The sequence below is a fragment of the Oncorhynchus kisutch genome, linkage group LG11, assembly GCF_002021735.2.
Source record: "Oncorhynchus kisutch isolate 150728-3 linkage group LG11, Okis_V2, whole genome shotgun sequence".
Lineage (NCBI taxonomy): Eukaryota > Metazoa > Chordata > Actinopteri > Salmoniformes > Salmonidae > Oncorhynchus > Oncorhynchus kisutch.
This window is the reverse complement of record NC_034184.2, coordinates 69914538-69935782: the sequence shown is the minus strand read 5'-3', so window position 1 is coordinate 69935782 and position 21245 is coordinate 69914538. Positions and strand designations below refer to the sequence as shown.

The 21245-nt window shown below is 44.5% G+C and overlaps 1 protein-coding gene across 10 annotated transcripts in view; it reads right to left on the bottom strand.

Moving 5' to 3' along the window:
• Nucleotides 1–21245, bottom strand: part of LOC109900162 (receptor-type tyrosine-protein phosphatase mu) — a 317021-nt gene that overhangs the window by 247760 nt on the left and 48016 nt on the right. For all 10 annotated transcript variants that reach the window (XM_031836211.1, XM_031836212.1, XM_031836213.1 and 7 more), the window contains exon 2: nucleotides 4582–4704. In XM_031836211.1, the coding sequence (XP_031692071.1) occupies nucleotides 4582–4704 (123 nt within the window). The remainder of the gene's footprint in view (nucleotides 1–4581; nucleotides 4705–21245) is intronic.

Genomic DNA, 21245 nt, shown 5'->3' with positions numbered 1-21245 from the left:
CCTGCCCATACCTTAACCCCACTGCCAAAATGGGGCACTCCGTTCGCAATGTTGACATCAGCAAATGCTCGTCAACACAACACCATACACACTGTCTGCCATCTGCCCGGTACAGTTGAAAACAGGATTCATCCGTGAAGAGCACACTTCTCCAGCATGCCAGTGTCCATCGAAGGTGAACATTTGCTCACTGAAGTCAATTACGATGCCGAACTGCAGTCAGGTCAAGACCATGGCGAGGATGACAAGCACGCAGATGAGCTTTCCTGAATTTTTTTTTTTTTACCGTTTGTGCAAACCCCCAGTTTCAGCAACTGTCCGGGTGGCTGGTCTCAGAAGATCCCACAGGTGAAGAAGCCGGATGTGGAGGTCCCAGTGTGGCGTGGTTACACGTGGTCTGCGGTTGTGAGGCCAGTTGGACGTACTGTAAAAATTCTTATTTTTTAAATGTCAGGTGGCTTATGGTAGAGAAATTAACATTACATTCTCAGGCAACAGCTCTGGTGGACATTCCTGCATTTCCACATGTCAACTGCACAATCCCTCAAAACTTGAGACATCTGTGGCTTGAGCTGCACCTGTGTTATGATCAGCTTCTTGACCTGCAACACCTGTCAGGTGAACAGATTATCTAGGCAAAGGAGAAATTCTCACTCACAGGGATGTAAACAAATGTGGGCACAACATTTATGAGAAAGAAGCCGTGTGTGTGTACGGACAAATTCTGTCATCTTTCACCTTACATGTTGCGTTTATATTGTTGTTCAGTATATATAGTAGGGAGCATTACCATGACTCTTTCAGAGTTACTGTACAAGGACCCACTGACATCGTCTGTGGATAGACCAGCTGTGTATGATGACAAAATTACATGATGAAATGTACCAGTTAGAATGCTCCACTGGAGTGTGTAAATCTAGTCATGTACCCTAGGTCAACCGCTAAAAAAGTAGTATGACACTTTCTATTTTAAAACACAATATTATTGACATTCATCTCAGAACCAAAAAGTTAACAGTACTTGAGCTGTGCGAGGAAAGAGTGAAAATTCACACAGTACTGAGGCAATTACCTTATTTGTGCAAACTAGGAACGTTATCTGGGTTTCGAAAGAGGGGAGGGAGAGAGCAAGAGTAGAGCGAAAGAAAGGAAAAAAAACATCACATCAACATCACATGCTCCCCGCTCCCACACCCTGAAGGAAGAAGTAGCTCAGTTCAGTAAACCCAGATCTGATAGGCCAGCTAGGTCAGCAGTTACATGGGTCATTCACTTTTAACCTCCTTTCCACGGTGGCGCTCGCATTACACAAAGCTGGAATAACACGCTAGTCACAGCAGTAAGATAGGATTCTTTCATTAGAGCAGAACAGCACGGTCATCTGACTTAGCCCTACTGCACTCTCACAGGTTATTAACGTTTCCACAGAACAGACAACTTCACTGGGGGTTTGGATACACCGAGAGTCTGTTTGCTGACAGTGAGATCTCTCTGCGTTCGACTGTTGATGGATGAGGCGAGTTGTGGTGTGCAATAATCCCATTTCAGAATGAGTTCCCTCCGTCACGCTGCAAAGCGATACTTATCGGTGTAATGCATGATGGGACTGTTGTGGGATGTGTGAACGTCTGTGTTTTGCCGACTCACGGTTTGCCTCTCACCCAGACAGAGACCCTATTATTCACCAGCTTGTTTCCCTAGATATGGGGGGCTGTACCTGAATATGGGGCCATCTTTTACACGTCATCTAAAAAGGCACGCCGGCATATGTAGAGGTGGTTTGTCCATTAGCAAAGCCCCTTTCCTCCCCTTTGGTCTTAAATGTTTTTTGTTTTTTTAATAGGGCTGGTACTCTTTGTGGACACCAAGGAACATTTGTTTCGATTTTACAGACATGATTACAACGTGACCATCAGAAGGTTAAATGAGGAGAAAACTTAACGGTATCTCGCCACTTCTGTTCTCCATCTGAAACAAACAGTAACGTTCTGCCGAAGATGAATTGCCAACAGTGACGTAATGGGTTCAGAATTGCGTTATCTACACGGGAGACAAAGTCTGACACTTTCCAGGGCAACTTGACCACATTACAACCTTGTATTGAAGAGCTCTGAGTCAATTCCATCTCCATCCTTTTGGTAATAGAGGAAGTCCGAAGTTGAGCATTTGGATTTACCACGCCATTAGCGCTGGTTGGATCTCAGAGAGATGCAGCAGGATAGATAAACCCTAAAAGCAACTAAGTGGGACTGTTCAAAGGCTGGACTGGTGGCTGGTGGGTTTACACCTGTTATGTCAGTAGATGGGGAATGATTTCAAGCCTCAGAAAAACAGCAATTCTGGTTACCAGTTGCAGCCAACAGACTGGGAGACCGTGAGGTCCAGTCAGCGAGTTCTGAGACCATTGTGGCCATTGTGTCATCTTACCCTCAAGTGCCTTTCACCCAGACCTCGCCGTGCATGGCCCACTTCCTCAAACAGGGGTCATAAGACTTCTTATGGCTCTTAATTAGCACTCTAACTCCCAGAGCAGAGAACACAGCCACCCTCCTGTCCTCTCCTGGATGGAAGGCAGACATGATATAAATAGAATTGATTCTATGAGCAACACATAACGCAATGTGGCCTGGTGGAAACATTTGGATATAGAACTTAGCTGTAAGACGAGAGAGGGAATATATAGTCCTACTATTACGACAGGCCACTCCTTAATCATACACGGATATGTAATACTGACTGGCACAGGCCCAAATGATGTAACCTGTTATACATAGAGAGAGATCTATAAATATCAACAGTTGTCAGTTGCACTCCTCACCCTAACTGGCTGCTGACAACACAGCGTGTGAGTAAAACAAATAAATTAAAAAGGTAGAAGCTTGATTTATTGCTCTCGGCAGCACCTATATACTCCGGTGTATAAATCACGGCAAAGGATATTGAGAGAAGGCAATAACGGGGGGGGGGGGGGGGGGCAGCTGCAATCAGAGAGAAGCAGCTCCACCTGCTATTGGGATGCTCCTTAGAGAAAACAATAGGATGCTAATGCGGCCTCTGGACCGCCACAACCAGAGTTCCGTCGCGGCATCAATGAAAAAAGGTCCTGGAGCCGGGGCCTGACTGTGTATGTCACAGCCCTCTGCCGAGCCACGCTTTAAACTTCCTCCCCATTGTAGCCACATAAATCACCCTTCCAATGGCAAAGTAAACACCTCCCCGTCTTCCCTGGCTATGTCAGATCATTTCTCAGAAGAGAGGGCATTGGATGATGGACGTGGAGTAGGTGGGAAAGCGATGAAATTAGCAAATGTCCAGGTAATTCATTCTAGCCTGGCTGTCAGTTGGCAAGCTGGATGAGAGCAGAGACAGTGAGAGCGAAGAGATGCGGCTTTCATGCGAATTGGGCCTCTGATTTATCAGATTAAAGAGGGAAAACAGGGGTCCATTTGTCCAAAGGCGTCACCTTTGTTATCGAGTGACTGAATGGCCTCCTCTTCATCCTCAGTCAATTATCAAAGGGTGCTAGTCGATTCCCTTTGTGGCAATTACTCTTCCGTTTGAAATTGAGGAAGCGATCAATGCTGTGCCGGGGGAGCTCATTGTACAGCAAATGAAAGAGGCATTGAACATTTCTTAAATGTTTTTCAATGTCATTGTGGAGAATCAATTTATGTGAAATAATTGAAGAGCATCTGACAAGCAGTCCTTGTTTTTTTAAACAGAAATGGCAACTAAAACATGATATGAAAGAGCATTTGAATTCTATTTTATCTATGAAATAGGCTCTGACAATAGCCCTACAAAATCAAACATTAAATCGTTGGCGTTTCAAGCCACAGCTACCAAGGGACAAACTGCACAACAAAAACTGTGTTCATGAAATTCATCAGATTAAAAAGGAAGCCGTTTGTTAACCCTGTATATAAAGAATATATATAAATAATTAGCCCGGACAGCATTAATCTCTAGTTAGCTAAATCTTCCTCTGGCAACTATTGGGCTAGATTTGAATCAATAACCAGCACTAACCGGCCTACAGAGGCATTGTAAACACATCATTCCTCCATGAATACCATAGATGAATCCACACTGGCTGTGCCGTCGGAGACTATAGAGCGTTTCATCCTGTGCTCATTCTATCCACAGAAACCTCTGCTCACACAGAAGAGCCACTGTCTTGTAGACCTCATTAGAAAGGTCAAAGCGGGTGCCATCACTAAGCTATTTCTCAACATTGGCACAACATTTCCCTGCGACTATTGCTGCCCCATCGGAGTGAGGTGATGAGTTGCGGGCCCAACAAAGGGAGAGTAATGACGTTGAATACAGCCTAATGCTGAGCAGAGCGTAAATCTGCCACGTTTCCTTTAAGAGAGTAAACATTCAAAAGGAACCACCTTATCTGTAGAAGAGATCACGGTCATACCCAGTGGGGGGATTTTCTCTTTGGGAGACGTTCCCTTGATAATACAATAAGAGAAAATGCTTAGTGCTGAGTGAGTGGGTCATTGGGTTGAATGGGTTCTCTGTTTTTCAGGGGCTTTCTGTTTGGGTGGGGGGAGAAAGAGGAAGAAGACTGACCCGTGGGCATCCAGGGGTTGGGCGACGGCCTCTCCATGGTGTTAGCCTGCTCCCATTCAAAGTCATCGTCCTTACCCTGGCTGTAGCCGCATGCCGTGTAGGGCACCTCAAAGTCACAGTCACCTGAGGAATACAACAAAATAGGATTTAGAACCAGTGCTGGAGTAACACAACACATTCAATAAAGCATACTGTGTAGTTCCTGTAAGAGTGGGACAGAGGGAGAGAAATAGAAAACATTTGACACTGCCAGAAAGAGAGAAAATACAAGGAAGCAAATTACAGAATATAACTCCTGTAGCTTTGTCTGCAGTAATACATACACTATACATCTAAACGTATGTGGACACCCCTTGAAATTAGCGGATTTGACTATGTCAGATATTGGTATTAGAATGGTCTTATTGAAGAGCTCAGTGACTTTCAACGTGGCACCGTCATAGGATGCCACCTTTCCAACAAGTCAGTTCATCAAATTTCTGCCTTGCTCAAGCTTCCCCGGTCAAATGTAAGTGCTGTTATTGTGAAGTGGAAATGTCTAGGAGCAACAACGGCTCAGCCGTGAAGTGGTAGGCCACAGAAGCTCACAGAATTGGACTGCTGAAGTGAGGAGCGTGTAAAAATAGTCCTCGGTTTCAACACTCACTACAGAGATCCAAAATGCCTTTGGAAGCAACTTCAGCACAATAACTTAAAATTGGGAGCTTCGTGAAATGGGTTTTCATGGTCGAGCAGCCACACACAAGCCTAAGATCGCCACGCTTCGGCTGTAGTGGTGTAAAGCGCCCTGCCATTGAACTCTCGAGCAGTGGAAACGCGTTCTCTAGAGTGATGAATCCTGCTTCACCATCTGGCAGTCTGATGGACTAATCTGGGTTTGGCGGATGCCAGGAGAACGCTACTTGCCCGAATGCATAGTGCCAAGTTTGGTGGAGGAGGAATAATGATCTGGGGCTGTTTTTCATGGTTCGCCCCTTAGTTCCAGTGAAGGGACATTTTAACACTACAGCATTCTAGAAGATTCTGTGCTTCCAACGTTGTGGCAACAGTTTGGGCAATGCCCCTGCATAGAGCCCTGACCTCAACCCCATCAAACAACTTTGAGATTAATTGGAACGCAGACTGTGAGCCAGGCCTAGTCACCCAACATCAGTGCCCGACCTCACTAATGCTCTTGTAGCTGAATGGAAGCAAGTCCCCGCAGCAATGTTCCAACATCTAGACCTCCCAAGTGGCGCAGTGGTCTATCGCAGTGTTAGCTGTGCCACTAGAGAGTCCAGGCTCTGTCGCAGCAGGCCGCGCAATTGCCGCACAATTGGCCCAGCGTCGTCCAGGTTAAAGGAGGGTTTGGCCAGCAGGGATGTCCTTGTCCCATCGCGCATTAGCGACTCCTGTGGTGGGCCGGGTACAGTGCACGCTGACACGGTCCCCAGGTGTACGGCGTTTGCTCCCACACATTGGTGCGGCTGGCTTCCGGGTTAAGTGAGCAATGTGTCAAGAAGCAGTGCGGCTTGCCAGGGTCGTGTTTGAGGACGCACGGCTCTCGACCTTCGCCTCTCCAGAGTCCGGGAGTTGCAGCGATGGGACAAGACTAACTATCAATTTGGATATCACGAAATTGAGGAGAAAAAAAGGGTAATAAAAAATTATTATTATTATTTTTTTTTTTTAAATCTAGCGGAAATCGTTCCAAGAAGAGTGGAGGCTGTTATAGCAGCAAAGGGGGGACCAACTCCATATTAAATGGCCAAGATTCTGGAATGAGATGTTCGACAAGCAGGTGTCCACATATTCTTGGTTATCTAGTGTTGTACAGTAGCATAGGCTTTCCAATGTCATCACAGCCACTACAGGTCATGCTACCATCGGAACTCTACCACTATGAGGCTGTCAAAAAGCTCACCACACCCACACAAACACCTTACAGTAACAGGCAAACCCGACATTATGACAACCACAGACAGAGGAACACCACCACTTCAGCTTCTACCACAACTTGACAACCGTCCTGAGAACACTTTCAGATTTTCCTGTCACAACTGCTTCCAACTGACATCTGTATACCTGCCAGTGGCCATGGAGGGAAGCCGGCTTCGACTGGATTCAACTTCCACTTACATGAATATAACAGGTCAGGTAGAATATAAATACGCTGCCATGTGCAATGTCCTCTGTGTATAAACAAGTTCTGAGGTGATTGAACAAAGGCCTGCCTTTGTAATAAATAAATAAAAAGTACGGCTGAGAGCGTCGCTCACACATTGTTCAGAACCCAGTGTGACATTCGGTGAATTGAGAGGATTTGCATTTATTTTTTATTTTTTTAATCAACCATATATTGTGGAAGGAGGAAATAAAACAAGGCAAAAAGCTCAGTATTGCCCTATTCACAGAGGAAGTGAGTAAATCCCCGCCTTTCCATGTGCTTACCCTTAAGCAGTGTTTCTTTGGCTGCACGGGTGTGATTCAATTCCTTGAAAAGACGGCGGATAAATATATTTTAGCGACACCATGGGCTTTGACGTCTTGTCAAGGTTTAGATGTAATGACTCTGAGATGCATGTAATTTAAGCGCTTGTTGTGTACTGTGCGGGGGAAAAACTGATCGCCTACCAGCCAGCAACAACATCGACAAAAAACATTTTTCTGAGCTGCTTTGCTCTGATTTTGACAGAAGCGTGTATTATCTCTGCATTCTGATGCCATTTCATTTCTACATGAACAACTAGTCATTTGGGCTTTCAGAGACAGGATGAAGTGATAAGCTTGTCGTCTTTGGTGCTGAGAGAAACTTATTGTCATGTCTACTGTACACAACATATCCTAGAGCAGAGATTCAAAGGGTAACATCAGAGACTATCAAAAAGAGTGGAAACTATAGGGGGGGGGATTTCCAACAGGATCATAAGCCTCGATTTAAACACGGTCAACAATTCGGTGCCTTGTAGCACACTGCAACTAGACTACTAGGTCAACGACCAAGCAGGCAATGCTAATCAGTTAGTGTACCATGTCACACCTACATGTTGGTAATATGAAATGACACTGAGAACATTCAACTGATACATTACAGGGACCATGGCACACAAAACACAGATCGGTAGTCAGGAAGAGAGACGTTTAGGCCTATTCTGCTGTTTACACTGCTGCATCTGCAGCGCACACACACAAAAACACACACATACACAGCTCCATATCAAAGGGAGAGAAAAGAAATAGCCAGTGAATGTGAGGTTGTGTTCTCTATTGAAATAACTGGAAGCAGCGTGGTGCTAGTGGAGTCAGCGAGCAGGGAGAGTGACTTGCAGGCGATAGCTCTTTCATTCATCGCCACTGGTGGCTCGCCACTGTGTTCTTACCCCACGATGGTAGAATCAATTTACTTGGACCCGCGTCGAGCCATTAAATCCACACGCACAGAATGCAGAGAGAGATGGAAACATTCAGCAACAAAGATCTTTAGCCCATTCTATTCACCCCTCTGCTCTTCCCTTCCCCATGGGGAAACTGGATAGTGCTATTTTAAAAATGACTCAGCGGTGAGGAGCAACAGTTTTTAAAAATCTGTCTCCTCCCGTTATCGGTAGACGCAGACGGCGGGTCGCAGGGCCTTTTCCCCGGAACACGCTGTTTCGGGGGTTAAGATTACAACGCTGTGATTATATTTTGACGAGGGGGAGGTAAACACACATTTACTATTTGGCGGTGTGGGCAGTTCGCCGGTTTAATAATGACCCACTGATATGAGGCGGACAGAGAGACTACAAACTGAAAGGCAACGTTCTCGTAGCTGCTTAAGGTTGATATCCTACCTGTGGCAGGGTAGTCTCCGATTGATCTATGAGAATTTTAAGGGTCATTTTGCGCTACTGTGTTTTTAAACCTTTTCTATTCAATGCTGTCTGCTATTGATACTGGTCATGTAATGTAATTCATGGTACTGCATGTGTCCAAGGCCCTGCTTTGAATGGTCTGGACAAAGACCAGACATCCCTGGTGGATTGTTCTTGGGTTCCTGCAATTTGCTTTGACACCATGACCTTAAAATGATGTCAAGAGGTATACCATGTTTTATTTGAAGGCGACCAATGAATTGTGTCACACGCACCAAACACAACAGGTGTAGTAGACCTTACCGCGAAATGCTTACTTTCAAGCCCTTAACCAACAATGCAGTTCAAGAAAAGATTTGCTAAATTAACTAAAGTTTAAAAAAATTATAAAAACAATGACGAGGCTAAATACTGGGGTTATCGGTACCGAGTCAATGTGCGGGGGTACAGGACAGTTGAGGTAATTTGTACTTGTAGGTAGGGGTGAAGTGAGTATGCATAGATAATAAACAGCGAGGAGCAGCAGTGTAAAAACAAAGGGAAGGGGTCAATAGTCCAGGTGGCCATTTTATTAGTTGTTCAGAAGTCTTATGGCTTGGGGGTAGAAGCTGTTAAGGAGCCTTTTGGACATAGACTTGCCGCCCCCTGTACCACTTGCCGTGCCGTAGCAGACAGAACAGTCTATGACTTGGGTGACTGGAATCTGACCATTTTTGTGGTCTCCCTCTGACACCGCCTAGAATATAGGTCCTGGATGTCATGAACCTTCGCCCCAATGATGTATTGAGCCATACGCACTACCCTTTGTAGCGCTTTACGGTCAGATGCTGAGCAGTTACCATACCAGGTGGTGATGCAACCGTTCAGGATGCTCTCGATGGTGCAGCTGTTGAACTATTTGAGGATCTGGGGACACATGCCAAATCTTTTCAGTCTCCTGAGGAGGAAAAGGAGTTGTCGTGCCCTCTTCACGACTGTCTTCGTGTGTTTTCACAATGATAGTTTGTTGGTGATGTGGAAATCAAGGAACTTGAAACTCTCGACCTTCTCCACTACAGCCTCGTCGATGTAATGGGGGTGTGTTAAGCCTTCCTTTTCCTGTAGTCCACAATCATCTCCTTTGTCTTGCTCACATTGAGGGAGAGGTGACCTAACACCACACTGCCAGGTCACTGACCTCCCACCACACTGCCAGGTCACTGACCTCCCACCACACTGCCAGGTCACTGACCTCCCAATAGGCTGTCTCGTTGGTGATCAGGCCCTCCACTGTTGTCGTCAGCAAACTTAATAATGGTGTTGGAGTTGTGCTTGGCCACTCAGTCGTAGGTGAACAGGGAGTACAGGAGGGGACTAAGCATGCACCCGAGGGGCCCCTGTGTTGAGGATCAGTGTGGCAGATGTGTTGTTGCCCACCCTTACCACCTGGGGCAGCCCATCAGGAAGTCCAGGATCCAGTTGCAGAGTGAGGTGTTTAGTCCCAGATCGTTGGTCTTAGCATTGTACTGCGAATAGCAATTTAACTCAACTTCACTCCATCACCTCCCATTTTGTTTGGTGTAGCAAGACACAGATGACAACACAACAATAGATCTTAAGAACACAGCGCCTTCAGAAAGTATTCACATACCTTGACTTTGTCCACATTTTGTTGCGTTACAAGGTGGAATTCAAGTCAAAACTGTAACTCGGCCATTCAGGAACATTCTATGTTTAGGTAAGCTCCTCGTGTATATTTGGCCTTGTGTTTTAGCTTATTGTCCTGCTGAAATGTGAATGTGTCTCCCAGTGTCTGTTGGATAGCAGACTGAACCAGGTCTTTCTCTGGGATTTTGTTTAGCTCTATTCTGTTTATTTTTATCTGACAAAACTGCCTAGTCCTTGCAGATGACAAGCATGACATGATGCAGCCACCGCTATGCTTGAAAATATGAAGAATGTTACTCCGTGATGTGTTGGTGTTGCCCAAACATAAAACGTTGTATTCAGGACAAAAAGTTAATTGCTTTGCCACATGTTTTGTAGTTTTACTATAGTGCCTTGTTGCAAACAGGATGCATGTTTTGACATTTTTAATCTGAACCGGCTTCCTTCTTTTCACGCTTGTCAATTAGGTAAGTATTGTGGCGAAACTACAATGCTGTTGATACATCCTTGGCTTTCTCCTATCACAGCCATTAAACTCTGTAAATGTTTTTAAGTCACCATTTGCATCGTGGTGAAATCACTAAATGGTTTCCTTCCTCTCTGGCAACTGAGTTAGGAAGGACGCCTGTATCTTTGTAGTGACTGTATTGCAACACCATCCATAGTGTAATTAATAACGCCACCATTCTCAAAGGGATATTCAAATGTCTTCTTTTTTTATTTTCAATCTGCCAATAGGTGCCCTGCTTAGCGAGGCATTGGAAAACCTCCCTGGTCTTTGATGTTGAATCTGTGTTTGAAATTCACTTATAGTTAATTGTAGGTGTTGAGTACAGAGCTAGTCATTCAAAAATCATTTTAAACACAATTATTGCACACAGATTGAGTCTATGCAACGTATGTGACTTGCTAAGCAAATGTTTACTCCTGAACGTTTTTAAGTTTGCCATAACAAAGGGGTTATATGCTAATTGACACAAGACATTTCAGCTTTTAATTTTTAATTAATTTATATATAAAAAATCCACTTTGATATTATGGGGATTGTGTGTAGGTCAGTGACACAACATTTTAATTTAAACCATTTTAAATTCAGGTAGGAGCTAGCGAATTGCCTCTCCCGAGCCAGTTGGGGAGTTTCAGAGTTGAGACAAGATCGTAATTCGATTGAATTTGGGGAGAAAAAGGGAGTCAAATAAATAAAAGTAATAATAAAAATGTTAAATAACAATCTTAATTTGCACAATGTCTCTCTTTCACATTCACTTGGAAATCTAAACTCACCAAAAATGACATTCGCTAGCTCCTACCTACAGGTATATATGTATAACTTTATGAGCTGTATTGCCAGTCTTTGCAAGTTGTTTATTTTCATTTGCACTTCATGGCATATTTAGCTAGCAGCCTCCATTCGCTATTACTTGTGCAAAGTATATTAGCACTCTGGGCTTTTTAGCATTTTTTGTGGCACCCTTTGTGTACTAAACCGGTAATACCATAAATCCCAGGATGAGAGAAGGACGGTATGACTATATGAACATCTGGATCCCGCCCAACCCTACTCTCCAGAGCCAGTCTGGCAAACAGTAAATGTAAACAGTGTGGACAGCCAGTTGAATTGATCCCTCTGCAAATGAGTGAGCAATACTTTAGCGAGACGTTGGGGTGTACATGAAAGGGTCTGACGGGGCCTCAAAGGACCCAATCTCCCTCCATCCTCCTCGATCAATAACGCTTCTTCCCGGTCATCTTCTCTGCCTTTCAAGAAAAAAATAAAACAAGCAAACAGACCAAAGCTACACTAAAGCCGGTACAAGATTTATGTGGTAAATATTTCAGATTTCTATGTGAGAGGCGCTCCACTGGCCTTTATAGTCTGATATGTTGTGCATTTTTAAAACTCCATCAGTCTTTTCATGGCTTTGAGCCACCAGCCACAATCAATAATCCTCCTCCTCATGATGGAACCCATTCCTCCCCAAAGTTTTTCCTTAAAAGGGCTTTTATTGTTGGACCCGGTACCAATACAGTAGTTATTCTTGAACAGAGGATATGTGGTTCACTTTGTTTCTTTTTTATAATTCTGGAAAGTTTGTGCATTTGTGTCTGACTAAAACTGCCACTTTTGTTGCCTGATAAATCTATGGCACACCAACAGTATTCAGAAAAACTGCCTAAACAAGCAAACTATAAATGTGATGTCCATCACCACAACAAAAAAAAAGGATAAGGATTCATACCCATAAGCCTACCTGCTTGTGTCCTGATAAATTCAACAATGCAAGCCCTGAGCAGATGTGGTTCGTACCCATCCTCTATCCTAGCAGCGCCCGTTCCACCAGTAACAGCTTCCTATATAACAGGTAATTCCACACAGAGATGGTAGAAATAATACCATCCTCCTACCCCATCCCAGCTGGGCAATTACATGGCCTCCAACACCCGGTCCTCTCTGGTGAGGGAAACCCCCGAGTGTGCATTTGGGCTCGGCGGTCCCTTGTGGCTTGTTCCTGGCTTTATGAGCATCTTGTCTTCCCCTCAGCCCCCAGAGGACACCAAGCACAAAAGCAATCTCAGGTAATTTAAAACCTGATGCCTGCTATCTCTCCACTCTCTCTCCCCGGCTGTGCCACCGATACAGCCTGAGCCCTGGGAGTCCCGCTGCTAAACCCGTTTGGGACTGATGGGCCCATTGCGGCCTTATTTTTTATTTTTTTGCTTTTGTTTATCTGAGGGAGCTAGCCAGGTGTCGAGGGCCCTTCTTAGCTCTGTCAGAATGGGCTGTCTGAAGAGAATGCCGCGTAGTTTGGGAGGCCTTTAGAAAGGCTTTTAAAATGCGGCCAATTTACATGTCATCATCAGTTGCAGAATAATTTTCTCTCGCTTTCTCCCAATGTCATCTCTCCTTCTAGAGGAAAACCAATAAGGAGGTAGGGAGATTTCCCTGATTAACGTCTTCCATTGGGGAGGAGAGATGCTGGTCAGGCTGTGTATTGCTCCAGACCCAGATAGCAGCCTGGTCCCAGAAATAAAAAAAGAGAGAGAGAGTCGGGGGGAATCCGATGCATCAATCTCTGCATCGATGCGTTTATGACTCCTGAGCAACCGCGATAAACTGTCTCTTGCGCTTCGCCGCAGCAACTCAGCCTAACAAAGTTATAACTCTCTGGGAAGACTAGACAAAAACAAGACAAGAGCTGTGCTTCTCACCACACGTTTTCCCTTAACACCTTGCAATTATGTGCTCTGGTGTGTGGAATCAGTGTGTTACAAACAGTATACGGGCCCCTGGGGCACTGAATTGCAATGGGCCCTGTGGTACAGCCAGGTTGTGAGCTAAGGTCCAAAATATTTGCAGCGGCTCTGTTCAAAGAGAGGAAATCACAGATCAACAACAGGGGCATGTCACATGCTGCAATCTACAGTACCTTCATCAGCAGAGAGAGCTCAAACAGCCAGACCGGTAGGCCCTCACAGTTTTGAGCCTCAACTCAAGTACAACAGACCGCCTCCAGGTCAGAGAGATTAGGATAATCCCAAAATAATTTGGGAGAACAACAAGGGAGCAGGATCCCAGGGGGATAAAGGAATGGCTCCGAGTCAACCTCATTCCACTGGCCATGCAGGCAGGGGTGTAAAGTACTTAAGTAAAAATACTTTAAAAGTACTACTTAGTAAAGTACAGATACAAAAAAACTATTTTTATGACAACTTTTACATTTACTTCACTACATTCCTAAAGAAAATTTACATTTACCCTGTCACCCATTTACCCTGTCACCTAGCAAGACATTTACTTTTACTCAAGTATGACAATTGGATACTTTTTCCACCACTGCATACAGGACACTACAAGGTCAAATCTGTCGTTCTGCCCTTGAGCAAGGAAGTTAACCACTGTTCCCCGGACGCCGAAGACGTGGATGTCGATTAAGGCAGCCCCCCGCACCTCTGATTCAGAAGGGTTGGGTTAAACACGGAAGACACATTTCAGTTGAAGGCGTTCAGTTGTACAATTGACTAGGTATCACCTTTCCCTTTCCTATCATGTCCATCTCAGTAGATGAAGACCATTCACTTCCTTACAGTTTGAGGGGGAAAGTTTGTCAGCTGCATCCTCTTTAAATGTGTTTAATTAGAGAACATTGTAGCAGGTGTGTATTTCTGAAGTTATGGCACTCAGTCACTTCCAATGTCATCAAATGACTGGCTATTTTGAAAAGGTGTCATTTTCTAGTTAATGACACCATCTGACATGGTTCACTTTGTGGCTGTTCTAATGGAGTAAGAGCTAACAGCTTTTAAGAGTTTAGTTCCATACGGAACCAGTTTCACTGGACAAAAAAAAAAATCTGAAATTGTATCAATGTTTTTACTCTTGAACTGTAGAGACTGGGAACTGCCCATTGCTTTTCCACTACACTGCAGTTGTGGAATTTCTAAATATATTCTACCATAAATTTCCGCAACATCAGCCAGCCATTTTCTGTAAACCTTGGGAGACTACCTCTCAGACCATAGAATCGTTGAAACGTTGACGGGAGCGTTTGGCTTTTCATGACTTCATTATTTCTCTATCAATAAGGGTGAGAATCTAAAATGCATTAGGCTGAGAGGTGACCTGCGGTTTAAACGCAGGCCCATTGACCCGAACAGCAGAAGTAATTAATCATATTATGCTCATATCGAGCTTCTCGCAAACTCTGGCAGCCCATCGCCAACCATTCACTTTATGCACCAGGAGGCCACTCGCTCGATACTACTACCCCCACTTCTACCCCACCTCCCAGCTGGGAGATACACTTGATCAGCCGAGCGGACATCCTACTAATGGAAACGTAGAGGCGGTGTACACGACCCAGCAGAGATGGGACAGAGTCCGAGGAACGGGGAGAAGAAGAATCCCATTTCTCCACAGGTGGATAGGAGACATTGCAAATAGCAGTCTGGTTTTAGCAGCCTCAGCACACAGTCAATGGCTTTACCCTCTTCCAATGCCTTTTTTGGTCATCCCCAGCCAACGTCCATCCATCCACAGGGAGGGAGAAAACCAATTTAGCAGGCTCCATCTTACCATCATTTCAGCAGTCCCCTGTGATTACCTGGGAACTCTCGGATCAAAGTGGCCATATAATTCATTAGCCGGGTTCAAAGGGGCTAAATCACTTGTCGCTACTTTCCTCCAAGGCCATGGGGCAAAACCCAGAAATGTGGAAATCTAGATGGGCCATGTACCCCGGGAGGGCCAAAAGAGTACTGGCTTAGATACAATGAACCAATCAATGTAGGACTAGCAATAGAGGAAGCTAAGTGTTTGACATATAGACTGCAACACGCGTAGAAGCGGTCATTGAAACAGATTCAAGAGGGGGTGAAACCAGGCATCCCTGTTGTTACAGAGCAACTTCCTCTTCGTCTCAACGAAGCGATTAAACACAGCGGCCGTGTGATAGCAGAAGGATGAAGGAAGACGTGAATAGCGTAGCGCCAGGTAAGGGGGATGTGAAATCAGATGGAACGGCCTCCTGAGCGGGCCGCTAAGGAGACGTGAGGGATGGCAGGCAGTCTCCGTCCTCTCACTGCCGCCAAATGATGATGGATGAGACGTCCGAGCGACGGGGAGATTCACCACTACAAGATACGCCGCTTCCTCGTTCACAGTCTTCCAAGCTCGGTCAAACTAACTCACTTCCACGCCATAATTATACTACATCCGTCTGTCTTTACGGCCACAACGGCGCTCAATTAGGACGAGTCTAGACTCGTAAGCCTCACTGAGACAACGATGATTGCAGACAGTGAGGCGAGGGAGGTGGTATTGCGAGTATGTACTGTAGCACTGTGACAGAGTAACTAATTTTGTCACATAACACAGCTGTGCACTGCTGGCCAAGCGTACTGACAGTGAATGATTGAGCTATGCAGTGAAACATATTCTAAGCATGTTGTGAATTGGGGGAGCGTGGCGTGGAGGTACTGTATACCATGTGAGGGCAAGCAGCTGTGATCAGGCTTTGCACGGACAAGGGACAATATATTCAAGGTCCCGTTGCACTAAACGTTCATATGACAGATATTAATTGAGACTGATCATTCATGCAAGCTAGTAGACAATCACCATGATCCTGCTTTTACATTTCGCACTGTGCTGCAAAACTGTGCGTTCAACATCTGTTTAAGGAATCGACCCTACACCTCCTGCCAATAGATGCGACACACCCAGTAACTTTTTTGTGAGCTGACAAAAATAAGGGATGCCAGTCAGTCGCTTCCCTTACATTGGGGGTAATTAGAGCTTGTGGTTTAAATGTGGCTTGTGATTTTACTACTGTGGTGGTACAGCAGAGAGAGGGGAGGGTGGCTACTAGCCTACATTTATAGCCTGGCCTATGGAACCTCAGAGAGTGAATGAAAACCCTCTGGAGCCTCCGTTTGAGCCATAAAAACCATGCCAAGAGCCAAATGTGATCTTTTGCACTCACTGCACTATTCCATGCAAGTGGGTGAACGAGAACAAGAGTGATCGACGTAGATATTTTGACAATGCAGTTTGTCTGTGTAGGTGATGAACAGCTGAAGGAGGTTCAGTGAAGCTTAGACCTTACATCTGTTTAACTGAATAAGGGAGAAAGCGTGATACTTTTCAAAGTTCCTGTATGACACAGGACCTCCACCCTATGTATTTCAGGGTACTAGACAGAGAAGTCCAAGTCTTTACTAGTTATGTTGGAGAGTCAGAATGTTTGGTCTCCGCATAGCAACTCGTAGGTCAAACGGGAACCACTTGGATGCAGCCCAGTTAGATAGGGCTCACACGCCTTACTTGGTGCGTGTTGGCGAGGCCCTGCGTAGCTCTGCAGATAGAAATACACAGACTGGGCAGGCTCCATAGAGCTGATTTTATGCTCGGCTACTGGCATAAAAAGAGAGCGTAGGAAACAAGAGAAAAATATACAATTCTATCACACAGACTTGTGATGTGAAAGTATCTCTTGTAAGGGTGGGTGGGTCTGACTCACATGGAAAAGGAGACTAATTATCAGATTTGTTTTATTTTAATGAAAACAATAAATCCTGTTCCTAGCCCTGGCTCATTCATCCCAGACTTCCTGCAGATAAAAAAATGTGGACTTTCTCTCTCAGCTCCCCCCTCACATTCTGCCAAACCAACGCAAGTGGTGCCAGTTCAACGACCTCTGGAAATTGACAGATTCCTCAGCACAAGAGTGCAGTGTGCTGAACTTGAGTTCTCTACTTGCTGAACCCCTCAGTATTTGTACGGAGACTCGAAGGGGAGAGAAGCACAAATCCCACATGGTTCTCTTTATTCGACGTCACCCAACAGAAAAGGAATGCACAGCAAACAACATATCTGCATTCCTGACAGATGCACTGTACAGAGCAATCATAAAAAATGCTCAGATGCATATTTTCAAGATGACAAGGGGATTTGATCATTCTGTACAAATGAAAGCCAAAGAGGAAATTAGATAAGCATTTTGTCTCTATTTGGGCCCAAACATGTTTCCCAATTATACTGTCCGGTGGCAAGTAGCCTAACGGTTAAGAGTGTTGGGGAAGTAACCGAAAGGTTGGTCAAATCTGCCGTTCTGCCCTTGAACAACTGCAAGAACAACATGTATGTCGATTAAGGCGTTGGGTTAAAATGCACTAGACACATTTCAGTCCCATTTCCCTTTGCATTGTTTTCCGTGGGTTGCTATGGTTTCAGGACTTTCTCTCCAAAGGATTGAACAACTTTGTAATAGTATGTCAAATAAGATATTTTCAGGAAAATCTTTTTTACTTAAAAAGTATACTAAACAAAAAACATTTGTTGCAAAATTGAACAAAACCATACAACTCTAAGCACAAGGACAAGTTTTACAATTTCCACTGAACATTTTACAAGAAGAACTGAGGGAGATTTTATCATAAATCTTTAACCAAACATTGCATCTGCACAATTTTTCCAGTAAATGTACTTTTTGGGGGGTGCAAATTGATAAATGTAGTCATTGAGCATAGAGTTGTAAGGTTAGTGTGGTCAATGGTTTTTCTTTTAGCATACATTTTAAAAGGGAAAAATCTGAGTCTCAGTGTAATTCTATTACTGTGGAATTGCACTTCACCAAACCGTGGGGGTCAAAGCAATTAGGTTCCTGTAGCAACTCCATTCACTTGTAGCATTAAAGTTATTTTTCTATTAAAGAACATTTCTTAAGATACGATCTCATTCTGACCATTCCTTAACCCATAGCCTTCAAATAAAATAACTGGCTTTTTCAAAGAAAGACCTATAATTTACATTTTAAGCATAGTCAAAAGGGACATATGTAGGCTACAAAAATCTATAAGAAATACAACCATTCATGTCAACGCTACAGGGTAGAGTTTTGAATTGGATACATATTGGCACAATACAGGTTTCATTATTAATTTGATTCAGCTGCTACAAAGCAAAATATATTTCCACAAATGAATCATTCTAGTGGAGCGCACAGAGTCAACTTGCCTTTTGTCCACGATTTTACTAAAAAGGTACTGTAGGCTGCGTTTATAGACCCAGCCGAGGCCTCTAATAAAAACCCAACAACAAAAGGGGAAAACAGCAAATCAGCAGCAGACCCACGACTACAAAACCGCAGGCTGAACAAGACCTTGGCAGATGCATCCACTGCACAGTTGTGTTCCAGATGCTTTGTCTGTTGCACTTATCCGAGGTCCAGGGGCCTTTTCTCACTCCCTCTCGTTGTTTCTCGGCCACAAACGGGGCACAAAAACAAAAAAATCTACACGTACCACCAACGCTGCCCTGCTTCCCCATAGCTCTGACAGCAAGAGACATGATGGATGTTTATTTTTGTCTCAACTGATTCACTACGCCACCACGACTCAATATCGCAGAGGCTTGAAAGATGATTTATTCCTAGACCCGTTACCATTCGATTAGCCTGCGGGCGGCCAGACAGGGTCACACCGTTCTGAATGAAAGGAGAGCCTCTCCGTGGGATGTAGATGGAGGGGTGGGGTGGGGTGGGGGGGGGGTTGGGACAGCACCACACTGACTCCGCTCTTCAGCTTCCTGTTTTACAGAAAACTCAGCAGCAGACCCTTGCCAGCTCCGGCCGTCCAAACGAGGCTTTTTTAGTCAACAACCTAGTATCAAGCAAACCAGAGAGAGAGCGAGGGCCTCTCGCTGAAGCCACATTAAGACATGGCTCCATCTGCCTCGCCGCAGGTTCCAGAGGCCTAATTTGTCCAAACCTGGGAGGTTATCGTGCCAACAATTACTCCCAGGAATATGCCTCTCCAGAAGGGAAGAATTGTGTTTGATCTCCCAATCAGGGACGTAAACAACATTAAAAAGGGCTTTGTTGTTGGGTTTGGAGAGACAACATTTTATGTAAGAGACTGAGAATACTTCAAGGTTGAGTACATATGGAGACCTGCTGTTGAGCCAGATAGTACTTTGGGCCAATTTTACTACTGTCATAACATCTTGCAAATGGAAAAAACCTGGGTTCAGTTTGACACAGCACATTTTCTCATTGAACACTGAAAAAAGTCCAAAGACAGGAATGTACTCAAAATTTTCTTAGGAGGCCTCTGAGATTTCACTGGGGGTCTTTCACACAGTCAGATTTAGAAAGTAAAAATAAGAATAAAATGACAAAAAAAAAAATCTGTCAATACTAAGACGAGCCCAGGGAACCCTCCATGTAGTGAGACCAATAGTATAAGAGAGGCATGATATGAATGGCCAGAGGCATTTTGGCCATACCACACACACTAACCTCCATTTTCTACCAATGTTTTCACAAGGCAACCTTCAAAGGCCTAATTCATATTCACCAAGTCAAAAATAGAAGGGAGAAGATCAAGAGATACTTTCAGTTGGATGCATGGACAGCTGTGGTCAGAGAGAGTCGGAGGTGAAATATTTCTGGGGTTCTAGTCAGATCGGAGTGCCACGGCCAAAACAGCTCCTCTTGGTCAGGGTCCATGAGGCTTGGCTGGGCCTGTCCTCTGTGTGTAGAGATCTGCACGCAGTCCTGGCCCTGTAGCTGCCTTCCAAACATGGACTCCATTAAAGCACTGGCAGATCGCCTGGGTGTGGTCAGGCTTTTTCTCTCCATTCACATGAATGAGCAGGAAAGCAATGCACACAAAAAGGAAAAAGCCACCCATACATACAGTACATAAACAGTTTCTGGGGTTTAGCGACATCAGCTGTAGCAGTAAATAGTGGAAATCCCTCATATCCGTCATAATCCTAGCTGTGTGTTGAATTGGCAATATCTGTCACCTAGGCAGCCTGCTCTGCAGCTTGAGGAATCTGTCAAACCTGAGCTCGAGTCATCGGTGGCATTAATTAATTGCCATGTAGGAAGTTTGGAAGAAAAACAGTGTGGGGGGGGGGGGGGGGATTCATACACTGCACATCCACATAGCACAGATGACATAATGCAAACAGAACAGCGCATCTGCTTGCCAATTTACACCTCAAGACTCATTTAGCGTGTAAAGCTGTTGCTAGGAGTGCTGTGTTCTGCTCTAAGCCAATTTAAATAGGAATTGCTTGTTATCTGGGAGATGGCTAACTCCTTCAGAGTCGACCCATTTTCCTCTGATGAGACTGAGTGATGTGCTAACAAACCGCCCTTTATTCTTAAAAGACAACGGTGAGTAGCAGTCTAGTTTTACCCACTTCTGCATGTTAATAGATTCTCCCTGCGCTCAATCAGAGAGCTAAAGCTCAGGGCAACATCTTGCCTATCCAGGGGGATTATATAGACGGATTTATGAAGGGAAAAGCAGCTTTCGGTAGAAATATCATTATGGCTTCGAGAGTCGTCTTGTAAATTGATAGATTGGTGAAGTTAAATGTCGTAGCATTTTTTATCCCGATGAAAATACCAACACAACTCATTCTAGTGAGTAATCCTTTTTAGGAGAGTCATGTTGGTCTTACATATTGTATATTTTACACAGATTGGTTTAATGTACACCGCATCGTTTTCATACTGGTCTCATACACAGATTCATCTTCATTAAACCATTACAAAGCACCAAATAGAATACGCGAGGCTTTGACAGTGTTTATTATCATCGCACCTGTTATTAATGGGACTTGTATAATACTGAATTTACAGTAATACAGGTTTATGATATGAATAAAGT